Raw genomic sequence first — 27,116 nt, forward strand, 5'->3', positions numbered from 1 at the left:
GACCCAAAATGTTAAGATTTTATTTACAAAGCTTCTTTGTTGTACAGAAAGTAAAAATGCTGTTACAGTCTTGGTGTAACCGGTAGCCACAGCTGGTTGACTCACCAATCACAGCTATCCACGCTACAGCAAGAGTCTTACATGAAAACCTAACAACGCTTACAATTTTGTTGGGGTGCAGTCCCCAAGCTTGGTGGTGAATTTCCAAAAGGGACTAAATGGAGGAAGGCGGAATGTCACAGGAACTATTCTTTGGCTCTTTGGGTGGGTGGGTGTCCTGGGGTTTGTATCACAGCTACCTTTTTTTTTTAAACAGCTACCAAATCCATATGATGAGCAGTCCAACCAATACTGAACAGTTCTTTTTTTTTTTGCAGGTTATTTGGGTTCTTAATCATCTTCTCCTTCATCATCTGTTTCTCTCTTCCTCTTTTCACCTTTCCCGCTTTCTTCCTCCTCTGTACAATAACAAAAATTCACTTTGAGACAATTGGAAAGACATTTTGCCTAAGTTATTGCTAACAAAGGTAAAAACAATTTTTTGATGGTTGAGAGATGACAAAAAAAGATGCCAGCTTAATCTGATAGGTAGGTTGTTAATTAAGAGGTATTAATTTTTAGAAGCATAAATAGTGACCACAGAACCAAGAAGGCAAAATGCACAGCAGCATCTCAAATCACAACAAAGTTAAGCCAGTTTTCTCAATTTTAAGTTGCAGTCTCCCAAATGTTTCTTACACTTGTTGGTCCAATGAGAGATTTGCTTATCAGGGACTTTGGAGTTAGTTAGCCTGTTTCCTTGTTTACAAAATGGGGACAATGGTACTAACTTGGAGGGTTACTCTGATGATTAACGGAGATAACAGAGTATTTAGCCTTGAACATGGCAAGATTCAAATTGTAGCAAGTTGATATTAACTAAAAAGAGATTTCTAGATGCCTCAGGTTTTTGAGACAGAGACCTAAATATCATCGTTTTCTCAACTAGTAAAAATTCATGGCTATTTCAATCAATGAAATTAGCTAAATCTGTGTCAAAGCTCCTGGAAGGCAGAAACCAGGTCCTAAGGATTGCTCTTCTATCATTGTAAATTTCATCCAGTGCCTGGCACAGAGAACAGATGCTGAAAAATAATTTTAAACCAATGGAAAGCACAGCAAACCACCTGGTATTCTGAAACCTATATATGCATGAGAATCTGTGCTTTCAATGAGTAGTTAACAAATGGATATTTCACTGGTTTTGGTTAAGGTGGAGAGGAGTAACACTAATAAAATTGGAAAGGTGATATGTATATATTCTGCAAAAATTATGGCCCAATTACTAAGATTTTTTTAAATGAAAGAATTCAAAACACAGAAATCTTATGCCTGGCAATCATCTGAATGATGGTTCTAAAAACATGTTCAAGTGTGGGGCCTGAAAACTGGGCCTCCTTCCTCAGAGACATTCTTAATTGCCTGCTCCATAGAGCAGGTGAGCTGCACCAGTGTCCACACTCTGACGGGCTACAGAAGTGCCTGTGAAGACCACCAGGGCAAAGGGCATTGTTTTTCTTCTCAGTAGTTGTGGCAAATTCTAAGTTAATGGGACAGCCATCCCCTACCCCAGATTTTTAGCTGAGGAGGACCAAAATGCATGCATTACACCCACCTTCATCCTCATCCTCATCCTCGTCATCTTCATCTTCATCAACTTCTCCATCATGTCCAAATTCTTCTTCCTAAAGAATAGTAATGGCAATTATCATTATTAGATTAATTCTGCCAAGTTAAAAAGTATAAAAACTATAAATTTCCCAATAAATATAACAACCCATTAAGGAGAAAATTTTAGGTTATTTTTATCTACTTTGATGTACTGAGATATGCTGGTTTCTCTTAATAAGCTTAATTTAAATTTTTCTTTAAAAATTGCCCAACTGTTGTGGCTCAACCCATGAACCAAGAGGTCACTGGTTTGATTTCTGGTCAGGGCATATGCCCAGGTTTCAGGCTTGATCCCCGTAGGCAGAAGGCAGCTGATCGGTGATGTTTATCTCTCTACCCTTCTCCCTTCCTCTCTCTCTAAAAATCAGTAAAAACATACTTAAAAAAAAGTTGCTTTTCAGAAGTAAGCATTTCATTTGCCAGACATGCTTAATTAGTATACAACTTTTAAATGAATAATTCAAGAAATTATTTAAAAATCTTGAATTTAAAGCAGTTTTGGACAAAGATTTCTACATTACCATCTACCTAATAAAAGAGTAACATGCTAATTTACTGTACCTTCGCAACACCCACCAGCCAATCAGGAGTGAGTATGCAAATTAACCCAACAAAGCCGGCAGGTTGATTTGCATATGCAGGCGCCTAGCAGCCAGGAGCGGGGCAGGACACCATGGTGACAACGAAGGCGTTCTGAACCACTCTAGCTGCTCCGCCTCTGAGCAGCGTGGGAAGGTAGAAAGGCGGCTTGGCCAGAGCTAAGGCGGTGCTGGCAGCCAGGGAAACGAAGGCCCATTCTTGCACTAATCTTCGTGCATCAGGCTTCTAGTTGTTATATAAAATGTTTCCTTCAGGGCCCTAACCGGTTTGGCTCAGTAGACAGAGCATCAGCCTGTGGACTGAAGGGTCCCAGGTTCGATTCTGGTCAAGGGCATGTACGGTAGTTGCGGGCACATCCCCAGTAGTTGTGCAGGAGGCGGCTGATCGATGTTTCTCTCTCATCAATGTTTCTAACTCTCTATCCCTCTCCCTTCCTCTCTGTAAAAAATCAATAAAATATATTTAAGAAAATGTTTCCTTCAGGAACTTAACTTCATTAAACACCTATGAGATTATACAAATGCTCAGACTTATTTCTGTACAAAAAAAGAACATGTTTTTGGTGATGTCTAACTTTCCTGGCCTGTTGTTTTCACAAACCTCCTTGAGGGTCAAAGTTAAGTCACTCCTTTCTCCTGTCCTTCTATGGCATTCAATATTGTATTATGTAGGTGTTCCATTAAATTCGACTACCTGCTCTTGCAGGGTAGGACCACATTTTAAAAAAAATGTTTTTATTACTTTGGAGAGAGGGAAATATTGATGTGGGAGAGAAACATCGATCAGCTGCCTCCTTCACACCCCCAGTACTGGAGACTGAACCCGCAACCCGGGCAGGTGCCCTGACTAGGAATCGAACTGGTGTCTTTTTGGTACATGGGACGATGCTCAACCAGGTGAGCCACACATGCCAGGGCAGGACCACATCCCTATTTAACTTTGCATCCCTAGCTCTTTTAACACAGGAGGCATATATTTGCTGAATTAGGCTGAACATACAAAAACAAGTCAAGACTCGGTGAACATACCCTTCCTTTCAATACAACAAAGGAACAGACATACCTTCAGTTCTCAATGTTTCCAGTTTTTTCACCCTACTGAATGAATACTCAACTCACTGCTTCCTCCCAAAGTTAAAGGGTTAAAACTTACCTTGCAGAGCCAAGAACTGTGTCCAGTTAGCATTCAATTTAGTATTTATTAAAAGAGGGTGGCTTTATGAGAGCTAAATTAATCAGACTGATATTAGTCTATTCACACGTATATTATTTTCTTCAGAAGGCCTTTTTCTTTCTCTTCCTTTCCTTTCTTCTTAAAAAGGAATCTATACTTCTAATAAATTTAAGTAGGAAGCAGGGAAGCAGAGTTGCACTGACCTCCCCACTGACTTCATCTTCATCCTCTTCTCCTTCTACATCTTCGTCTTCATCTTCATCCTCTTCATCATCAAATTCTTCTTCCTCACCATCCTCCTCCTCCTCGTCCTCCTCATCTTCTCCTTCTGAAAACAGTCCAAAAGGAATTCATCAAATACCCTTGATGTCCCATGGGGGTACATCTGCTAGGTGTTGAGAAATTATGGGTTAGTCCACAGGACAAATGCTGGACTATAGCAACATCAGGGAAAACCACGAACCAGTCACCCTGCTTGCTCCCAAGCTCTGGTAGCTCAGTCCTTTCGTCCAACAGAATCCCATCACATCTGGAGGCCAGGACTCCTGGGAGGCTAGGTGTACACTATAACACTTATGATATAGTGTCTGGCATTTGATTCCAAGTAAGGAAGGGGGAAGAGAGTAGGGATGTGTATGTATAAAACATGATCAGTTATGAACCAGTAACTATTAAAGCTCAGTCATGGGAACATGAATGTTTTACTATTATTTCTACCTTTGTCTATGTCTAAAATTTTCCACAGTAAAAAGTTACAAAAGCCCTAACCGGTTTGGCTCAGTGAATAGAGCGTCGGCCTGCAGACTGAAGGGTCCCAGGTTCGATTCGGTCAAGGGCATGTACCTTGGTTGAGGGTACATCCCCAGTAGGGGGTGTGCAGGAGGCAGCTGATCGATGTTTCTCACTATCCCTCTCCCTTCCTCTCAAATAAATAAATTTTAAAAAATAAATAAATAAATAAATAAAATGAACCTCAATAGACAACAGGAGCACAAAAGATTTTTAGGGATAACTGAAAACCTGTGGTGAGGGGAACAAGTGACATAAATATTTGGAACAAGGTCAGATGTCCTATTTTGTGACATCTTACGAGCATCGCGGTCATGAGTTTGACACGCTTGTCTTACATCCCATCCTACCTCTTTTTGTCTTATCTCAAACCTCTTGCAAAATCAAACTGTAAAGATGTTTCCAGAGCACAGCACCAATAATGGCACCAAGTTGCCTGATGTTTTTCCTCCTTTGCTTTTCTTGACCATTTCTGTCTTTTGTATTTTATTTTAAAGAAAAGAGATATTTAAAAATAACCATGAGTCTAAAAAACCTTGATCAAATGTCAATGATAAAAACTATCTTCTATGTCCATGTTATAGCCAGAGATTATTTCCCTTATTAATGAAAAATGGAACCTAACATATAGTACTTTTAAATCATCATCTTCTTCGACCCTAATAATATATTATAGGCAGGAAACCTATTTTATTTATATTTGGGTATAACGAACATGTACCAAGTAGCTATTAAGTATTGGGTCCTTTGAATAAAGAAAAAAGCCCCGACCCAAGAAAATAATCATAGCATAGTTGGAAGGGACAAGAATAGCAGAGGCAGGTGCTATGGAAGAGGTAGCAAGGGGATGTTCTAGCATGTTCACAAATCTAATCTCTCAAGGGTATCAGGAAAGTCTTCCTGGAAGTGTTGACAAAGACGAGTTTTGTAAGGATAAGTAAGCAGTAACCAAGACAGGGGAACAGCTAGGAGGAAGACAGGAGACATGAAATGATGGTCTCTTTAGTAAACGGTAAATCACAAGTACTTCAATGGGATGGAGCAGTCTATGATCTCTAGGCTTGAAATTCAAGACATTAGCTAACAAACCATTTTATTTGGAATCATTTAAAGGCTTCAATGTCCTAAGCACTTATTAAAATTAAACAGAAGTTGTAACTCCAAATTTAATGGAATGCCTACATGCATGCATATAATAAATTATTTTTCTCAACAGCAAGAACATTCAGCAGCTTTATCAGGACCCCTGAAGGCAGAAATTAGATTCACGGATATAATGTCCAATCACCTTCATCATCCTCTTCTTCATCCACACCGTCCACCTCGGCATCTGAGTCAGAAGCTTCTCGATCCTCTCGGTCATAGCCATCCAGGTAGGTCAGCTGGGGCAAGAGCTTGAAGACACTCTCTCGGTAGTCATTCAGGTTAGTAACCTCACAGTTGAACAGATCCAGGCTTTTCAGACATTCCAACTTTTTCTGAAGGATTAAAAAACACACTTCCTAAACCAAAGGAACCTAAGCAACAAAACCCATCTCCTAAGAGGTAAAAATTCTAGGCTCATATTTAATTAGCTACTACCCACTCAACCTTGTACATAGGAAAACATTTCAACTCCTTTGGCAATGTTTATATTAGAGGCCACTAGATTTATACCTAGTCCTTTCCTTCTACATCTACCCTTCTCAAAGAACTGTCTTATTCTGGCAGCATTAGTCTTAAGATATATGAGTTTGAAAGTTATTAAAACTGGATCTTCTTACAGTACAAGACAAATCAGAGCATTTGATAAATTTGGTTCAAAACTAAGTTCAAATATTTGAGTAAGCAAATGCCCACTAAGAACTTGCTGGGTATCAAGCAGTCTTCAAAGCTCTGGGGCAGTAGTACAGAAGAAAACTCATCCAACCCATCAACTCAATCTCAAGGTGCTTGAGTTTTCTACTTGGGAACCCAGATGTGAAATACTAGAGAACACAATATAAAAAAGCACAGAGTTTAGTGTTGCAGACATTTTCTGGAAAGACAGGAATCAATACAGGCTAGGGAAAATTAGTTTAAACTTCAGAAACAAGAAACATTACACTCTTTTCTTCTTTTTGAGTTTTTGGGGAAATGATTGACACTGTTACCCGACTTTTCCATGTAAATTCTTTTGGTGTTATCATACCTTGAAACTTTGTTGAATACCTCATTTATCTGGAACTTTTAATTTCACTTATCTAAAACAGTTAAGGTGTAAAAACTTGGCCCAAGAAAAGTTTTCTAAGCAATCAAAGTGGATAGGAAAACTTCTGGGTATTTTACTCAGATCTTCATCTGTTATGACATCAATGTATTAGTACTTCAACCCCACATCTATTAAGTTTTGATTAAGGGTTAAGAGGTTGGGAGGACAGAGATATTACAGGCAAGTTAGGAGACAGCACCAGGAGTGACAGCAAACCCTCTTTGGGAAAAGAGAGGGTGCAAGCTTATAAAAAGCAAACACAAAACATGAAGCCTCGTGCCTTTTAGAATAGGGGCAATAAGCCCGGAGGGCATACGCTATATCGCTTCATAAATAACTTTTAATGGTTCTGAATCAAGAGAAAAGGCTTGAAAGAATAAGAAAAAAATATATGTATATATTTGGTTAATCCTCTCCTGAGGATATTTTTCCATTGATTTTTAAGAGAGTGGAAGGGAGGGTGAGAGACAGAAGTTGCAAAAAAATAAATGTTGATGTTTAAAGTCTTTGATGCTTTATTTGGGAAAGCTATTTCAACATTCACAAGGACCTAGAAAGAAATGCAGATTAAACAAAACCTTGTCTTCAGGACTTGAGGTATCTGTGTAATTCTAGAAAGTTACAAAATGATTAGAAAAATCTTTGCTCTAAAGCAGGGCTTGGCAAGATTGTCTGCTGGCCCATTCCAACCCACGGCCTGTTTTTGTAAAACAAGTTTTATTCAAACAGAGCCACACTCATTTGTTTATACATAATGTATGGTTTCTTTTGTGCTACAATGGGGACGCTGAGTAATTGTGACAGAGACTGTATGGCTGCACAAAGCCTAAATGATCTATTATTGGGCCCTTTAGCAAAAAGTGTTGCTGACCGCTGCCCTTACAGAAACTTCATCTTCCGGGTCAAAGATGAGGTTCCTACACTTACTTTACTTTCACTGAGCAGCCCTGGGGAACATAGAGCCAGACAGGGAACACAGAGTAGGGTTACAGCAACAGGAAACTGTACTCCTCAAAACACCAATGTATGATGATCCAAGGGTTTGTGAATCAAATAATGTGCTTATGTAAGTCAGTCCCCTGAGGTCTTAAGAAAACTGTCCCCAGCCCTTCTTAGAGCTGCTTTTATGTCATGCAGCTTTCAGATTAGGTTCCCCACTGGGCAGGCCCTGACCTCCAGAAGCCCAGGTATGAATTCTTGCCAAGGGAAAAAAAAAACGCTGAAATGCCACACCAGACAACTAGATAGCATACTGGGAACTCTTTTTTTCTTCACAAAACAGTTGACTCTATACCAGCTAGGATACAACAAGTAAATTTAGGCAGCTTTCCCAAAGAGGCTCAGTCTAAAAATTCATCAAAGGAATGAGCCACGTACTCCTCAAACATGTTCCCTAGGAAAAGATACACAAAAATGCATACAACCCCTGATCTTTAATGCTCTACAGTGCCCAAGGCTTTTCTCTAGTTTTATCAACTATCCCAGCTCTCTGTTTCTGAAACTATGAATCTGTGATATTTTTGGCTACTTCTTGAGAAAGGACCCATTATAATTCGGACATGCCAAACAGTATGCTAGAAACTAAATGAAAGAAAATAAACAACAAAATCACAAATAACCATAGTATCCTAGAAATGTTTCAAGTAGTAAAATTACACTTTAAGATCCCAAATACACTAAGACAGATTATTCAGGATCCCAATGTAATGTTTAAGTACTGCTAAAAAAGAAAAAATCACAAATTTTTATCATAGCATAAATTTGGCCTAAAACTAAAAGGCTAGCCATAATAAACATTAAACATTTTATTAACAATAATTTTGCTTGCCTTCTTAGAATTTAGAAGGGCTTTTGGGGATGGTTTGGATGGCCCAGGTCTCTTAAAAAAGGTGTCCAAGGAAGTTTGAAATGATGCCTTCTTTGTCTCTCGATTAATGTCCCTGTAGCAAGCAGAGGCATTCACAATCATTGCATTGACTGTAAGAACTGGGCTCAATGTAGACGGTGTTCAAAATGTTATGTGGTTAATGAGGATGAGGATGGTGTTTTTCCCCACTGAAGAATACTATCAGAAGTAAAAACTGATCAACATTTCCCCCTTTCACCTTCTGCCTCAGTTATATTTTATTCTAAGTTCTAACTTCAGGAGACCCACCTAGCACCCCTAGGAATCTGAGAAGCAAGTTCAGAGAAGGGCAGGAGCCCAGGCTTTTCCACAAAGTCCTGGGTGTGCAGCACTGCAGCTCTCACTGGCCAGCCAAGTGTGTGACTCTGGACAAGGGATTCAGCCTCTCCCAAGCCTCAGCTTCCTCTTGTGTAAAATGAGGGCCATGCTATTTCTATCCACTCTGTAGAAATGTTCTTTGAGGATTACTAATGAGATAACATACATAAAGCATCCACTATAGTGTATGGTACGTAGCAGATCCTCTAAAAATGATAAAACAATGATTATTTCTCATTCTTTACTGTCCCAGGGAACTGAGACTTTCAGAGCCACCAAAGGGCCCTCATACGTATCTGACCAGGTCAGGAACATCCAAGCAAACAGCTCCCACACACAATGTTTGCTTCTGCTCTGCCTCTGTATGCTAGGGCACTGACAAAGGCTTCTGATGAAACATTTAAGAGGACCCAGGTTGTTATGAGAATTAGGCAATAGCCAATAATCTAGCATGGAAAGATACTACCTGGCATTCTATTCCAGAAAAAAAAGGGGTTCCTATGTTCACAGTGACCCTGGATTGATAGGCCTGTCATTAACACAAACAATAAAGATTTAATGTAGGTGTCTGCCTGGGAGACCATTAGCAGCACTTAATTTCGTGCTCCTGTTAAATAGCTCAAGTCAACTTGGATATGAAACAAAACTGTAGGTAAAAAGAGAACAGGTCCCAAGAACAGTGCAAAGACGGTGGACTTGGATCTGAATCCCTAGTCTGCAAATTATCATGTGACTATTAACTAAGTTTTCTAAACTTGGTTTTCTCTACAGTCATTCTCTTTTGTGGCTTATGAGGCTACAGTGGGCCAAAGTTAATGTCCTTGAATTCAGCAAAACTCAATAAATGCTTGTTTAAACATTGGAAATGTGGATTGGTTTGGAGAAAAAGCTTAGAACCAGTTAAAATGAGGGAACTTAAGTGTCCAGGTGTACCTATCTACAGCAGAAAAGAGGGGCAAAATATATGGAGCAAAGATAGGAAATAGGCTCCCAACATTTATGAAAAATATGAGTTACACATAGTTCACTTAATGAAACATACACATAAAGTGACTCAGTAGAAGATGCTTAAATCTACATTGGAGCAGCACCTCTATTAATTAGTAGGGAAAGACCCTATAATTCTGACAGGAAACCCTCTTTATTGAGAGAAGTCATAATTTAACCTTATCTTCCCTTGAAATATTAATAGAACATCCTGTACAACTAATATGAAATCCAAATATTATAAATATACTGTGACATCAGAAAAGATGGATAGCAGAGGATGGCTTATCCTCTTGGGTTCTGTTCTTCTGCATCCTGAAAGACAACACCTACCTACTGTGTAACCCTCTCCCAATTAATGTTTGGAAGTTAATGGAAACACTGACTTTATGTACACCAAGTTAGCCTCATTAAAATGGAATTCTCCCTGTAGGCCAAATTTATAGAATGTCACGTTTGGGTAAAATAGTCATTCATCAATCTTGAATTCATAGAAATTTCTAGGTGCCAGCCAGAAGAGGAGCCTGGGGGTTCCCCCACACCCTGCACGAAGCCCTGCTCTGAAAGTTCTTTTACGGCCACAACTTCCACATGGGCTGGACCCCATTGGCACAGCTTTCCAACTAGCAAAGCAAAGTAGGTGCATTGTCTTATTTTATTTCCAGAACTCCTAAGTGAGGAAACTGAGGCCCAGAGAAAAGAAGCGATTTGCCCAAGGTCACACATTAAGTCTGTAACTCATGACACTTAAACTTAACTTTCCATAGCTTATCTGAAGAGGATTTGGGGGTTCCCATGAAAAACTTTGGGCAACAGTGATCCAGCTAGCGCCCAAGATCATGAATTAGGAGATCTAAAACTTATTGGAACTGTCCTTGGACTTCTGTTCCATCTGAAATTCAGATATGCCACCCAATATAAACAGCTTTTTCTAGCCAGTCTGAGGGAAAAAATAAATGTTTAATTTCATAAACACATGAAATTTTAAAAGAAAAAAGAAAAGAATTCCCCTTTGAAGAAAGCCACCATAGTATCAGGTAATCAATTATTTCCAATAATTTCCCTTACTATAAAGAAATATGAAAATGAAAATGACCAGTAAGTCTCGGTTTCCAAATTCTTAATTACTTACCAAAGGTTCCAAGGTACTGATATCTTTCAGTTTATTTCCACTTAAATTTAGATGTGTGAGATTTGGAAGTTTTTCTGCCAACATGTCCAGACATCCAGAGATTCTATTGTCACTGAGCTCAAGCTGTGAGAGAAAATGCACACAGGACAAACACAAATATACAGAGAAACACTTATCATTAAGGTATTCTAAAGAGCAAATACAGTTCTTAAATACTTACCAAGACCAAACAATCTCTGTTTTTATCAGTGCATGTACATTTTGTTTGATTAAACCCAAATAAGTAGTTTATGGATCCCAGCAACATTTTGGGGGAGGAGAGACAGGATATAAGAAGTGTTGTGTTAATTATAACAGTTTGTTCAAGAACTGGTCCCTAACAGCAGTGAATACATTTTCTAACCTAAAAAGTGGGTCAAAGCAAATTAGAATTCTTTAAGAAGTTGTAATATGCTATACTTGCCAGGAAGGGTAACTGGTCCGTGCATTTTAAGCAGTTTACTTGTGTGTGCCAAGCAAAGCTTGCTGTGCCCACTTGGAACCTAATCTGGTCCAGTACAGCGCTGACACATTGTGGAGTTCTACATCTGGAAGCCACCAGGGAATTTGCTCTGAAGGCTATAGAAGTAGTACAAGCCCCAAAACACACCCTTAAAGAAGTTCCATGACCTCTGGAAAGGGAGTGGGGCAACAGCTTCAGGGCTGATACAACCAACTCCCTGGAGGCCACTTCTTGCATAAACCTGGCCTTTACAAGAACCTACTCTAATTTCTTAGCTGCAGGTCAAGTAACACAGCAAACGGTGTGCCAATAAAGGAAATGAGCCTTCAGCAAGAAATAATAGAGTGAAAGATATTGGAGCATGGAAAAATTAGATGGTCAAGAGCATCTAACTCAAATTCTTCATTTTGCAGATGAGAAAACTTAGACCATATAGCTGGTATCAATCCTTTTTAAATGCCAACAACGGTAATTATGTCAACCCTTACTTAGTACTTAAGTGTCAGGTACTATTGAAAGTACTAGAAATGCTACATGATCACTTGATCTCACAATAAACCGATGGGGTAGGTAGAATTATTACCCCCACTGACAGACGAAGAAAATGAACTACAAAGAGACAGTGAAATATGCCAAAGAGCTCACAGCTGTTACAGTGGTAAACCTATGATTTGAAGCTGGGCAGGCTAGTTTCAGAAGAACCCATGCCCTCTGCAATATGCTGCGTACCTTGAAGAGCATGAAAACATCATGTAATTTCATCTACAGCATGCAATGAAATAATAATGAGCAGAATAGAGGAACTTTTTAATTTAAATAGTTGTTGAAAGAATGAGTTTAAAAAACAATTCAAGCCCAACTAGTGTGGCTCAGTGGTTGAGCATCAACCTATGAACCAGGAGGTCACAGTTCGATTCCCGGTCAGGGCATATGCCCAGGTTTTGGGCTCAATCCCCAGTGAGGGGCATGCAGGAGGCAGCCGATCGAGGATTCTCTCTTATCATGTTTCTATGTCTCTCTCCCTCTCCCTTCTTCTCCAAAACCAATGAAAGTGTGTGTGTGTGTGTGTGTGTGTGTGTGTGTATGGTCTGGTGCTTAGGTGTATATTTCAGGAGAATGCAACATTTCAGAAAAAAATTTTCCTTCCAATGGGATATTCCAGTCTAATATCTAATCATCTAGATTTAAAAATATAAGTCTATAATCAACAAAGCCCCAAGTGTTACCTTTATTGAGATATTAGTAAATAAAAATAAAAAGAGAACACTTATTTTTGTTGGTCAGAATATCAACACATATGTAATACATCCTTTCAACATGAATATCTTAGGGAGCAGAAATAACAAGGCAATCCCACCAGAGGACTTAATGGCTTATTTTGAAATAAAAGCAATGTGTAAATTTAGGAAACCTGTGACATTTATACACCAAATTTCTTTCAGATCCTGTTTCGTGTTATAAAACAAGCCATTCTAGGGTAGGAAGAAAACAAAGTCCACATCAACTGTAAGAACATCTACCTGCCTTTAATAGATGTCTCCATTCCTCCCTCACTAATTAACAAATTAAAATAAGACTTCAAAAAAAGGATTTGATAAAGCCTATATATAGATGGTCACTGATACATTTACTTTCTAAGTCTGACAGTATACTGATCATAATAATTCAAGAAAATGTATCAGGATGCTAGGAAAACAGAACACAAAACACATACTACTAGGATCTGCTAGCATCAAGTTTTTGTAGACAGATAAAAGCAGGGCACCCTGAAACCCATGAGGAGTACCTGAGCATTTATTACCTAAATAAAGCAAATAAGTAAAAAGCATTTCTTGTTTTAATTCATGTACTTAAGCAAAACACAATTCCCTCTCAGGACTCAAAAGCAAACTACAGGAACAGCCTACCTGCCCCTTTGTTTAACTTTGATTACAAATTTCTTTCTATGTGTATCTTTGTTTAGACAAAGTTTCAACATAAATTCCCTAATAAAGTGAATGCCTAAACATAATCACATACCTTTCTGTATGAAAAGAAAAAGAAAAAGAAAAGAAAAGGTACCGTGTTAGGAAATAGGAGATATGGATTCTAGTTTTGGCTCTAGCATGAACCACTTTTGTGGGAGGCTTTAGGCAAATTACTATATCTTTCTAAATTTACTGATGTGTCTGTAAAATAAGGGGCTAGGCTGGAAGATCGAAGTTTCTTCCAGTTTTGACATTGTGGAGCTATGTGATAGATAAATATGCAAGGACACAAGAAAACATTTCTCATGTTTTTTTAAAGTAGGGGGTGGAGTTGGAGGGCAATATTGATTTGTAATTAGACCAATGAAGAGCTAACAACAGTCCATTAGCTAGGATACAGAAATAGAGAAGCTTTGTTACAATGGATTCTTGCAGTAAGTCACAGCACATTTTAAAATTCTAGTCATTAAAATTATGTAATGGGTTTGAATTATCAAATACTATAAATCTGAAAAGTCTTTACTACTTAAACTCATCCTTAATCAACAAACATAAAACAGGAGTGATAGGCACCTGTGTTTCCTAAACCAGAGCATACTAAGAACAAAATGTATCTAAGATTAGAACAACAAATTTATAACTAATAAATTACTCACAAAATAATTATTCTTCATAACTAATATTTATTTAGCATCCAACATGTATTATTTCCAAACACCACAATAATTCTGTAAGGTCAGGTGGTATCACCAGTTTACAGGTGAGGAAATTGAGCCTTACAAGGATTAAGTAACCTGCAGATCACCCATCAAGGAAAAGATAGAACTGGAATTCAATCCCAGATATGCCTAGTTCCAAAGGCTATGTGCTTTCTGCTACATTAAATGCTTCCTTCCAGGTAAAACCATGTATTTTTCCCTTCCCAATATGGTTCCTTTTTACTGTTAAAGAAAAAGCACTCACCTTTTTCAATTTTGGTAGTTTGGGGAGATTTGAAACTGAAATCAAGCTTACATTTATTAAACTGAGGAACTCTAAGTTCACAAATTCAGCTGTTAAGCCCTCAATTTTTCCATCATCTGATTTGCAATTGTCCAGGACAAGTTCTCGAACCTGTAGATGACAAAGGAAAAAAGGAAAAGACAAGCTTTCAGAAACATACAGAAAAAAACTTCTACCATAAATACCCAGCAAAAACACCCACTTTTAGGGGCAGCCTTTAGATCACAGTTATAAATAAATGAAAAATGATTAAGCCTTTAGTAACAATATACTAATAGATACCAAGGGTGGAGTGTTACACCACGCATAAAGATGTGAACTCTTTATTTTCCAGACAGAAACTAGTTCATAAGATATATAAGTGAAGAAACTGTATCTCCCCTATTTCTTTCCCCAAGTCTGTTCCCTTAGGGTTAGCTTTAACGACAAATGCAGAGTGAAGATACCCTTCACCCTCTTTTAGGCTGAGTCTATCTCAAGGCCCAAGAGACTGGCACACAGAAAATAGGGAAGTCTTACTTTTCCTATAAAGATCACTAAGAAATGTTGGCAGTACTCTACGCATTTCCACATGTGGTATTATTAATCTTTACTGAGATTATCTTGACACTTGGAATGGGTCAAGATGCAAAAGGCCTTAATTCAAAATAAAGATCAATTTGGGTTATATGTGAGAATGACAGGCAAGAGACTTGATAGACATTAAATTAGGTTCCTTTTTCAGACATAAAATCTCCTTCTTTGGAGATCCTGAAATTCAGAACTCAAATTCATCTAAGGGTATCACATCTGAAGATTTTGAATACTGATTTAATAACAGTCTACAGTGTGAATACTATAATAATCCTTATTGCCATTCTTGCTCTGTGGTTGACTCTGAAACTTGCAATTTTTAACACGTTCTGATCAATTTACAGTGATGCAAATTAGTTTTAACTGCCAAAGGCATTCTTGCAGTGAATCTACCAAGTTTAATAACATTAATCAAGCATGTATATGAAGGGAGATGCTGATAGCTCTAAAATGAGGATAGGAGCCAGTGACATCTTTATCCTCCCGTACAGAACCCAAGGATCCTACTCTATTAATTGCTATCATTTATCGAGACTGTACTTGTTATTCCTGGCACCACCACATCCTCCCCCCATTTACAGAGAAGGAAACAGATTTATAGAGTCTGTGATACCCACACCACCACCACTTCTCACTTGCTTCTTCATTATTTCTCACTGCCCTATTTCCTCCTCAAAAGCCCTGGTTTCAGTCAGGATGCATGCAGTGCTATTATACCGTTTTCCTTCCTTCTACTTTTCTCTAGACATCTCTGCCATTCTTCCTTCTTCTGATGAAAATCAGCACATGTGAAAATCTAAGAGGTCAACTGAGGAGAGCTGGGCTATGGATACAGATGCCTGGCTCTGCCACTTATAACCTGTGTGACCTTGGGCAAGCCACTTAACCTCTCTGTGCCTCAGTTTCCTCATCTGTGAAGTGGAAAAAGATATTACCCACCTCATGGAGCTGTTGTAGAGCAGTGCTTGGGACATAGGAAATGCTGAGAAAGTAACCTCTCAGGAAAGGAACTAGGGGAATGCTGTCTACTTTATTCATTATCTAGATGAAGTTTTCTTTTTTTTACTAGCAGGTATTCCTTTTGTATTAAATACACACACAACTCCCTAGCCAGTTGCTCAGGGGTTAGAGCGCAGACCGAAGGATCACGGATTTGATTCTTGGTCAAGGGCAGGTACTTGGTTGCAGGCTTAATGGGCCCTGATTGGGGCATGTGCAGGAGGCAACCTGTTGATGTTTCTCTCTCACATCAATGTTTCTCTCTCTGTTATCTCCCTCTCTCTCCCTTCCATTCTCACTAGAAAAAAAAAAAATCAATGGAAAAAATATTCTTGGGTGAGGATTAACAAAAAGCAACAACAAAAAACCCCCAAAATATAAAAAAAGGTTGTTATTGCCACCCACCTAAGTAGCATACTACAACGCTACTAAAATGAGCCCATTTGGTTTAGGGGATTTTCTATGACTGTATCTGACAGAGAATCCAAATGATCATTTCATTATACAGAATGAAATGACCCCAATATGCCAAAAGCCAAGTGAGGAGGATTTAGCCATATTCAATCTTAAGCCATTTTGCCTCCCAGTTTACTGGGTGAAGTCACCTTTTATTTTTTTTAAATATATTTTATTGATTTTTTACAGAGAGGAAGGGAGAGGGATAGAGAATCAGCTGCCTCCTGCACACCCACTACTGGGGATGTGCCCACAACCAAGGTACATGCCCTTGACTGGAATCGAACCTAGGACCCTTCATCCCGCAGGCCAATGCTCTATCCACTGAGCCGAACTGGTTAGGGTGAAATCACCTTTTAGACAATTTCTCTCAACCAATGAAATTCCACTTTAACTAGACTTATAAAAAACTACCATAAAGCGCCCTAGCCGCTTTGGCTTGGTGGATAGGGTGTCGGCCTGCGGACTGAAGGGTCCCGGGTTCAATTCTGGTCAAGGGCACATGCCTGGGTTGCGGGCTCAATCCCCAGTGTGTGTGTGTGTGTGTGTGTGTGTGTGTGTGTGTGTGTGTGTGTGTGTGTAGGCAGCCGATTGATGATTCTCTCTCATCATTGATGTTTCTAACTCTCTTTTTCTCTCTCCTCCTCTCTGAAATCAATAAAAATACATTTTTTAAAAAACTACCATAAAGCATTTAAATGTGAGTGTACAGGTTTGCTGAACCAAATTGCAGAACAGAAATCAAAAAGAGGAACCTGGGAGGGGAAAAATGTTAAAGTGGTTCTTTTTATTAAAAATTGTTTTTTCTTTATTTTTTTTATTAAAAATTGTTTTTTCTTGATTTTTTTAGAGAGGAAGGGGGAGAGAGAAACATACATTTGTTGATCATTTATTTATGCATTCATTGGTTATGCATTCTTGTTATGTGCCCTGATGAGGATCAAACCCACAAACTCTGGTGGGTCTGGATGATGTTCTATCCAACAAAGCTCCCCATCCTAGTCTGTTAAAGTGAGTTCTAATTTGCAGGCTTAGCTATTGAGTATAGAAGATGATGGAGCAGAGGTTCTGGTTTAGAGAAATGGGAACCATGTAGCTTGATGGAAATAAGAAAGGAACAGTTTGTTGAGGGAGGTGTGTAAGGAATAACAAAAGGGATACCAAGTTTGTTTCCTATGGGATGCCCAGATGAAAGGATCCCTAGGGAACTGGACATGTGGTATAGAGTTCAGGGGAAGTCTGGGTTGTAAATTCCATATTTGTGAGTCACCAGAACAGACAGTAGTGGGGGGCTGGAACTCCTAGGAAGAGGACTGAGGATGGAACCCTGAGGAGACGGAATCTTGCAAAGGAGACTTGAGAAAAATCAGGGAATACCCAAAAATGAAACATTAGGTTGAAACACCCAGAAAGGCTTATGAAAGAAAGCACAAGAAGTGATTGAAAAAATTAGAAAACTTAAATGCCCTTAACAAGGAAATAATTTCCACGATACACTGTGGTATGAAAAATGTACAGAATGTCTTATTTATGTAATATATCACACATTCACTTTCTTTTTAAAAAAAAATATATTTTATTGATTTTTACAGAGAGGAAGGGAGAGGGATAGAGAATTAGAAACATCAATGAGAGAGAATCATTGATCAGCTGCCTCTTGCACACTCCCTATTGGGAATGTGCCCGCAACCAAGGTACATGCCCTTGACCGGAATCGAACCTGGGACCCTTCAGTCCGCAGGTTCTAACCTTCAGTCCACTTGGTCCTAACCGGTTTGGCTCAGTGGATGGAGCGTCGGCCTGCGGACTGAAGGGTCCCAGGTTCGATTCCGGTCAAGGTAGGACATCCCCTGAGGGCTCTCCCCTCCCCCAAGTGCACAAATTTTCATGCACCAGGCCTCTAGTATATACTTAAAACCTCACAGAAATAATCTCTCAGAGAAAGTGGCTGGGAGACTTTTCTCTAAAACCTTATTTTGTACTTCATTGATGAGAATGTTAACCTATTTAAAAAAAAATAAAGGTAAAAAAGTCACTGCTAGTCTTTTAAAGTACCACACAGGGGTTTGTGTAAAGATTGTAGGGGACTGAGCAGATGATGAAATGAGAGAAAACTTGTATCTAAGCATAATCAAATTTCTGACCATAAACATACATTAATGGAAAGCATATTAATGTTCATTACTATTGATATTTTGGTTTTTTTTTTGTCTTTGTGTATTTTAAATATAGGCAAGATAAAACCATGACTTAGTATACTTTAAAATAACAACTCTGCTCTGGCTAGGTAGTTCAATTGGTTAGAGTGTCATCTCAAAATGCCAAGGTTGTAGGTTCAATCCCTGGTCAGGACACATACAAGGATCAACCAATGAGTGCATAAATAAATGGAACAACAAATCAATGTTTCTCTCTAAAATCAATTAAAAAAACAACTACAACTCTGAATATCTGTTAATAGCTAAATAAATTAAAGTGTATTGATGTACCATAAACTACAATCCTTTTTGTAGAACACAGTTCCAATCTTCCCTATTATAAAAAATGCCATAATATCTTATGTAAAATCTCTTCTGTAATTAGGATTGTTTCCTTAAAAGCTATTGCGATGCAAAAGAATATAAACATTTCACTCTATCATTGAGTTATGAATTCTTTATTTAAAACTCTTCTTTTTAATGCTTTTTTTGTGACCTTTCTTGATACATGAAAATTCTAGGTATATACATTTATACTTTTCTTGAGGATATTGTTTTTACCCTGTGGGGGGTGTTTCTCTCTTTTCCGCATCCAGCACGGAAAAGGAAACAGGTCAGGTTCCTGAGTGGAGGAGCTGGGGATTAAGAAATAATAGAAAGAAAGAGACAAGAGGCAGAAACAGAAATAAGCTGGGAGCTGGGTGGGATGCTGTCACTCTGATGGAGGGACAGTCACGCCACAGCTGACACAGTGCATTTATTTATATTCCAAAATACAAAGGGGTTTCCCCGAAAAAACTTAGGATCAAAGGAGCTTGGGAGGGCCCAGGTCCTATTCATTCCCTCTTTCCCGGTGCTAGACTGGATTTACATCTCAAAGCCCGCTCCTGACACCTGGACAAAGGTAAATCAGAACTGATAACACCCGCCCCCCCCCTTCTTGGGCGGGGGTGGGGAGGGGGTGTACCCGGGATACAACTCTGCCAGTGCCTCGGGCTCAGCTGACAATTTAAAGAAAGTCCATGTGCCTTCCCAGGGGGCCCTCTACATTACCCTAGTAAGGAAAAAATAAACACCCTAAAAGAGACATTTACCAAAAAAAAGACAAGCCATAAAATACAAATCATCAATATGGTAGACACTAAAAAATAAAATGTTCAATTACAAGAAATAACATAAATACATTTTAAAAATGAGATATATCCTTCTACTCTTGTTGGAGGCAGGGCAGCTCTTCTTGTGCAGAAGACAGCTAGGATAGGCACCAATATAGGTGAATTTATAAGTGGGAGAGCAAGAAGTTCAGGGAATGTACACTGAGACCTTTAATTTTCTCCATGAGTAGAAGGCAACAGAATTTACTGGGGTGAGTAGGGCAGAGGGTTGTATGGCTCAGTAGAAAGAGCATGTCTCTTCACTTTTCTAGGAAGGATAAGGATGTAAAGAAATGTGCTACCCTCCCAGAACCGGGCTCCAGAGGCACAGTAAGAAGACAGAGCAGAGTGAGAATTACTGCAGAAAGCAGAGACCATAGGAGGGGTCCCACTCAGTGCCGAGCCAAAATATGACAGGTCTGGAAAGCCTTCCATCAAGCAGTCTTTTAGCCTGTTTAAAATTCTAAATAAAACTTTGGTGAAGCCCTACCCAGTTTGACTCAGTGGATGGAGCATCGGCCTGTGGACCGAAGGGTTCCGGGTTCTATTCCGGTCAAGGGCACATGCCTGGGTTGCAGGCTGTCCAACATGTAGGAGGCAGCCAATCAATGATTCCCTCATCATTGTTTCTATCTCTCTCTTCCTCTCTCAAATAAATAAAAATATATTTTTTTAAAAAACACCTTTGGTGAAAAGGTATCTTCTCTCTGGCACTGTGTCAGGAGCATTTGAAATAACTAAGCCTCATCTCAAAATACCAAGGTTGTAGGTTCAATCCCTGGTCAGGACACATACAAGGATCAACCAATGAGTTGTGAAGTGTGAAGTATGAAGTGTGAAGGGATCCAGATTACCTTGCAAGGGAGAGCACAACTGTCCAAGAGTTTGCATGGGGCCCAGGTGGTATGACTCAGGGGTTGAGCACTGACCTATGAACGAGCAGGTCACAGTTCAATTCCCGGTTAGGGCACATGCCTAGGCTGTGGGCTCAATACCCGGTGGGGGGCATGCAGGCAGCCAATCAATGATTCTTCTCATCATTGATGTTTCTCTCTCTCCCCCTCTCGCTTCCTCTCTGAAATCAATAAAAAAATATATTTTTTAAAGAGTGTACATGGGGCAATGTGTGTGTTTGTGGGGCGAGGGGGGAGTGATTGATAGGCATTGCCTCCCAATCTAGATCTAGAATACAGGGGAGGTTCTAATCAAGGAGAAATGACCCTAGTTGTCCCTTCTTATGCCCCAAATCTTCCATGGCTACTACCTAAGAAGGGAAGGTTGGGCAGACACTTGCACATTTGTGTATACAACTTAGAGGAGCTCTTTGGTCCAAAATAGTTAGTAGGCCTTCGGCTCAAAAATAGATGTTTTAACTTTTGGGGTCAAATTCACGCTTCTTCATACCTCATTTTCCAATTAAATATGAATTTAAGGTATAATCACTTGAGGACTAAAACAAAAAATTCATTATTTTCTGTTTAAACTTTTGGGTTTTTGTTTGTTTTTCTGTAGCTATCAGCAAAACACTGCTGTTTTCATTGAAAAATTTGAGCTATACTATATAGCCTAGTTATGGGGACTGGAGCTGGGAGCCACAAAAAACATTAAGCAATTTCCCTTCCACCCTCTCCAATTTGCTCTCATTTTCCACTCCTCTTGCTACACTAAAAAAAAAAAGAGAGATAAGTTTTACCTAACTGATTGGGGTACCTTCCCCAATTACAAGTTATCCTTGTCACAAGGGGGGGGGGGGGGTGGAACTATGGAGAAATTAAAGATCATTTTTAAGTTACCAATTACTTTAATTAGAAAATACAGCCCTAGCCGGTTTGGCTCAGTGGATAGAGTGTTGGCCCATGGACTAAAGGATCCCGGGTTAGATTCCCACAGTTCCCAGTCCTGGTCGGGATGCATGTGGGAGGCAACTAATTTATTTCTCTCTCATATTGATGTTTCTCTTTCTCCACACCCCCCCCCCCTGCCTTCCACTCTCTCTAAAAATAAATGGAAAAAATATTCTCAGGTGAGGATTAGAAAAAAATATTATATAATTATTGTACTAAGTGAAATAATCCAAAAAGGTAGAAAAAGTAACTCCTGCTACTCTTGCTAATTTCCATTCTTCTGAGTTAACCACTGTTCAAACCTTCTACCCTACTGTTATTTTAAAAGAATGTTTTCAAATTAACAATAGAACAGATTTATATTAGTGGTTCTCAAGTATGTTTGGGTGGCAGAAGTAATGGCATGAAGTAAACATCCATAGCCTACTGGTGGGTAAAGGGAACCATTCTAAAAAGCAATCTGGGCCCTAGCCAGTTTGGCTCAGTGGATAGAGCGGTGGCTTACAGACCAAAGGGTCCTGGGTTTGATTGCGGTCAAAGGCATGTACCTTGGTTGCAAGCTCCTTCCTGGCCTGTGCCCTGGTTGGGGTTCATGCAGGAGGCAACCAACGGATGTGTTTCTCTCACATAGATGTTTCTCTCTGTCTTTCCCTCTCCCACTCTCCTTAGAAATCAATGGAAAAATATCCTCGGGTGAGGATTAAATAAAAAAAAAATTAAAAAGCAATTTGGTAGAAGATATTCACTTTATGAGATGCTCATTTCAATACCATTTAAATGGCAAAAAAAAAAACAAAAACTTCTGACCATCCCATGGGGATGATTAAATTACAACCAATGCAGACATTAACAGTAAGGCTATAATAAAATAATTACATAGAAAGATAAAGATGTTTGCTGCATTTTATTTATATAACTAAATAAATGCTACACATCAGAATGTCTAAATTGTAGAATGGGTATGTATGAGATTTCTATTTTTAAATTTTTGCTTCTCAGTATCTACTTTTTTAGCTTATTTATATCAATTTTTTCTTCAATGAATATGTATTACTTATACAAGGAAAAAACCCAGTTAGCTGCTATGCACCGAAGGAGAATATCCCATTGAGCTCAAAATTACATCAAGAGAGACAAAACAATAGATGCCAAAAGTTGGGGAAAATGTGAGGAAAACCTAAATTTTTTTCCAGTAAATTGGGACTAATGAAAGACTATTCTTATTTATGGCCTATGAAATATCTCAGTCTAGCAAACAACCCAGCATGTTCCACAGGGGCATGGACTGTAACCACAGGAACTGGTTGGCTTTCTAATTTTGAAGGAAAAACTCAAGCAGAGCTATTATCAGGTTACCTGTCCCTAGATGCAGAGTTAATAAGGTGTTTGTACCAGCAATGTATGTGTTGTATATGGTATGTTTTAGGGCTGTACAATTTGTTCTCAGTGAAGTACAATACAAATATTTTACATAAAACATTTCCTATCCTTGCTTATACTTTTAAATGATTATCACCATTCTTTCTTAACCATTTTTTTCCACTATGAGAACACACCTCTGATATAAAGAGCTGTTCTGGACTTAGAAAACACTGAGTTACACATATATTTTTAGTCCTCTCCCCCTCAGAGAAATTAATGTATCTGTGTTTATAAAGAACAAGGCTATACTAATAGATGAACTGAACCTATTATCTTGACCTAAGCCTTTGGCCAAAGAACACAAGGTAAAGTGTTACCAGGGTCTTCTGCAAACCCCCAAATAAAATAAGAACAAAGAAGGCATATACCCTAACATTTATGATCAAACTTCCACTTACCCTCCTCAAACACTTAGCTCTCACTAGATGATATTAAGGTCAACCACGGAATAGAGTCTTAGAGGCATTTAAGAGCTTTCTGTTCATACATTAAATGGAGAAAGAATTCTTCCTCCTTCCCCAAATGACAAAAGTCTTCAGAATCCTGAAGGCCAAACCTACTTTCTAAGAGCAGGTCCCACACAAACCTAAGGAACCATGTGACTAGTTAAGTTTGGTTTTAAAGGAGTCATCTTGGAACTTCTCATTTGCCTTAATACTTAATAATGCTTTTGTGCAAAAACATTTTTTTGACTCCTCTTAAAAATATTTCCCTTCAAACTGCAGCATTTTTTTTTTCCTGGTAAAGCCTTCTGTTTAAGGTCAAAGCTTTCCTCTCCTAAGAACCTAACTCCTACTGGTCTCAGTCTCCCAATCAGAGTCCCTTGGGGGAACCTTCTTTATCCCCACAATCTTAACCGGCTCCTGTAACACTCAAAACCCCTAACTTGCACCAGTGAACAGGCACCACAGGCGTCTGAGGCCTCAGGGGGAAAGGGGCTGCAGCTCGGTGCCTTGTTCACACTGCTTTTCCAGGGCCTGCATACTGTTGGCACCCAAATATTTGTTTAATAAACCACTGGATTACTGTAGGCTAGTGCTGTCCAACAGAGTAGCTACTAGTCAACTGTGGCTTATGAACACTTGAAATGGGGATCGTGCAACTGTCAAATCTAATTTTAATTAAATAGCCACACGACTCTAGCCTTTGGCAAGAGGGTAAGGCCTGTTGATTACTTAAAAAATTAATACTTGCACATATATGTACACTTTAAAAAAGCAATATATTAGTTACCTCATTTACAAAAAAAAATTCAATACAGTGGGAACACCAGCCCAGTTGTATTTCCCAGAGAGAGCAACACTGCTTTTATTATTTATAAAAGCACTTTATTATTTATCTATTTATTTATCTATCTATCTATTATTTATTTATCTATTATGAGCACTTTATTATTTATCTATTTATCTATCTATCTATCTATCTATCTATTTATTTATCAAGTGCTGTAAGTCCCCCCCACTCTCTTTTTTAACTTTTTGTCGAATTTTCTTGGGTGACATTGGCTATTAAAATTATCTAGGCTTCAGGCGTAGAATTCTATAATACATCGTTTGTGTAATGTATTCTGCGTTCACCCCAAGTCAAGTCTTACTGAATACTGTATTAATAGTACTTTAGCTTAGGCACAAAGAATTCAAATTCTAGATTTGAAAAACCTTTAGATCCACGTGGGTACTTTTCTTTTGGAAATTTTGGCTAAATTTAATTAGCCCACATTCTATTGATTTACAACTACTCAGTAATAACGTAAGCTCCTGAAATTACAACTCAAAATAACACAACTCTTCGAGTTTTACAGGGTGAAGAAGCTTAACCCTTCAACATACTAGCACGTGGCCAACACAAAATGTCTGACTGACGAGCCGACGGGACAGACGTGGTCCAACCTCAACCCGAAAAGCCGGGGGGCTGGTGGTCACGATGCCCATGCCCGCAGATCCAACAGGGACGCTCGGGGTGGCCACGCGGCGGGGCGCCCCTAACGTCACTGACCTGCGGCGACTTCGTGCACGCCAGGACTCACAACCTCGTGCACGCCCGGGAAACCCTGGCTGAATTCCCACAAGTTGGCAACTTGTTACACCCACACCTCTCCGGCTGCACGAAACCGCCCACCGCCAGCCTGGGGCAGGGCTACCCGGGGCAGGGCTACCCGGGGCAGGGATACCCGCGGCCGGGACTCGCCGCTCACCCAGGAGGGGGTCTGGCAGAGGCGCGGCTTCCCCGCGTGGCGCCCGGGAACCGGGGCCCGGCGCCCGGCCGCGGGCAGCCGCTCCAGCTCGCGGGGCGGGCAGGAGAGGGGGGGTGGGGGAGAAAGGGGCGACGCTCAAAGGCCCGCCCGCCGCTCACCCGGCCGCAGCCCGCGACTGCAGGCCTCAGGCGGCCGCGCTCGGGCACTCGCGCGGGCAGAGGCCGCCTAGGCCCGCCCGCACCCCGGCGCCTGGCCCGGGCGGAGCCGGCTCCTGGCATCGCCCTTTTAAGAATGGGGGGGAGGGGGGGAGGCAGGACGGAGCGCTCCCGAGAGGAGAGGAGAGGAGCCGACGGCGGAGCGCGCGGCTCCCGCCAGTGCCAGCCGGGCCCAGCGAGGCGGCAGAAAAGCCGCGAACTCCGCCGGGGGAGCGGCGGCCGGCAGCCACCGCGGGGGGCGGGCAGGCAGGGCCGAGCCCGCAGCCGGCTCTGGCGGCGGAGGGAGACGGGTGCCCGCCAACATGGCGCTGCGTCGGCCTGTGGCGCGCCCCGGCTGGCGCTGGGAGCCGCCGCCCGCCCACACCGAGGGGCCAGCCTCCCGGACCGCGGCCCCGGAATCCGCCGCCGCGGCGAGGGAGAGCGAAGCCGCCGTTATAACGGCTGGCCCGGGCCGAGCGGGGCCCGCCCTGAGAGAGCGGGAGTGGGGAAGGCCCCGAAGGCGAACGGGAAGCGGGAGAAATGGTGGAGAAAGTTTTATTTTTAGGCTTGAAAAATGGCGGGAACCGCGTCCTTTTTTCAAACTTGGCCTCGGGAGGGGCGGCGGTTGCGCCACCTCCGCTGCCCGGGCTCGCCCCTCCCCCGCTCCGCGCGCGCCAGGCCGCGCCCGCCTGAGCCCGGGCACCCGAGGGGGCTTCCCGCCGCCCCCCCTCCTCCTCCCCTCCGCGGCAAAGGCGCCCTCCTCGCCTCCCGGCCCCGGCCCCTGCCCCCCGGGCCGGCGTCAACCGCAAGGCCTGGCTGGGAGAGCCACGTCCACCCCCGCGCTCCAGCCCCTTCCGCAGCCGGCCCGGGGCGCGCGAAGCCCGGCCTGGCCCGCAGCGGGCCCCGCCTGGGATGGCCGCGCGGCTGCTGGGCTGGCCGGGTCCCGCCGGGCCGCGCACCCCGGGAGGCTGCAAACATGGCTCCCAGCGTTACACAACCCCTCCTCCCTCCCGCGCCACCGGCCACACGCACACGCGCTCCTTCGGGAAGGACCCCGGCGGACGAGGAGCTCAAAGTTTGCTTTCCCCCCACCCCACCACCCTCCCCTGACGGCCGCGGGGGCCCGCGGGCGCCAAAGAGTTAATCCCCGCGCGCTTGCTCCCCCCTCCGCGCCCGCCCGCCCGCCTTTCCCGTCCGAGCCCGCGAGCTGCGCCCTTCCCCGCGCCGAGGCCGGAGAACCCGCGGCCGGGGCCCCGCAGGTGGCCACCATTACATGCAAGTCATTGGAGGAGAGGGCGCCCGAAGGGGGGCTCTGCTTACAGCTGCCGGGGTCCGGTTCCTCAGCTCCAGGTGGATCCTCTTCTTCATGTCCATGTTCCCCTCGTCCCCCCTCTTCAAACTTAACTTTCCGCGGCGGAGGCGGAGGGGGGAGAGGCGTCCCGGCCTGCGCGGCTAGGGCCGTCGGAAGGGGTCTGCTGTCGGCAGAGGCCGGCGGTGCGGTGCGGTGCTGGGCGGCGTGCGGCGTGCGGGCAGGCGAGTGGAGCCCCCGGAGCCAAGTTACTCACGGGAGCGGAGAGAAACCATGGAGGGAAAAGGGGGCTGGAGCGCAGCGCTGGTCTCACTACCGCCGCCCCCGGCCGCGGACCGCACTGCGCTTAAACCGGCGACGCGGCGCAGGCGGCTGCTCCGCTCACTCGGCCCCGCGCGGCGCCGCTGGGCTAGGTGGCCGCGGTTGCACCAAGGACGGGGCGGGGAGACGGAGCGGG

General features: G+C 41.8%; 1 protein-coding gene across 1 annotated transcript; it reads right to left on the reverse strand.

Moving 5' to 3' along the window:
• ANP32B (acidic nuclear phosphoprotein 32 family member B) lies at window positions 1-26,948 on the reverse strand. Its single transcript, XM_079789984.1, has 7 exons — window positions 26,671-26,948; window positions 14,278-14,427; window positions 10,846-10,968; window positions 5,561-5,750; window positions 3,687-3,811; window positions 1,655-1,724; window positions 1-458 (listed from the first exon to the last, which is right to left on the reverse strand). The coding sequence occupies exons 1-7, from the start codon at window positions 26,722-26,724 to the stop codon at window positions 391-393; spliced, it is 780 nt and encodes a 259-aa protein (XP_079646110.1). The 5' UTR covers window positions 26,725-26,948; the 3' UTR covers window positions 1-390.
• Between the last annotated feature and the right edge of the window lie 168 nt (window positions 26,949-27,116).

Source organism: Cnephaeus nilssonii (genome assembly GCF_951640355.1).
Source record: "Cnephaeus nilssonii genome assembly, chromosome: 14".
NCBI classification, from domain to species: domain Eukaryota; kingdom Metazoa; phylum Chordata; class Mammalia; order Chiroptera; family Vespertilionidae; genus Cnephaeus; species Cnephaeus nilssonii.

Coding starts and splice junctions, on each gene's coding strand:
- ANP32B (XM_079789984.1), bottom strand. CDS start 26,724: ATGGACATGAAGAAGAGGATCCACCTGGAGCTGAGGAACCGGACCCCG. Junction 14,428..26,670: donor GGAACCGGACCCCGGCAGCT/GTAAGCAGAGCC, acceptor TGTCATCTACAG/GTTCGAGAACTTGTCCTGGA. Junction 1,725..3,686: donor AAGATGAAGTCAGTGGGGAG/GTCAGTGCAACT, acceptor ACTATTCTTTAG/GAAGAAGAATTTGGACATGA.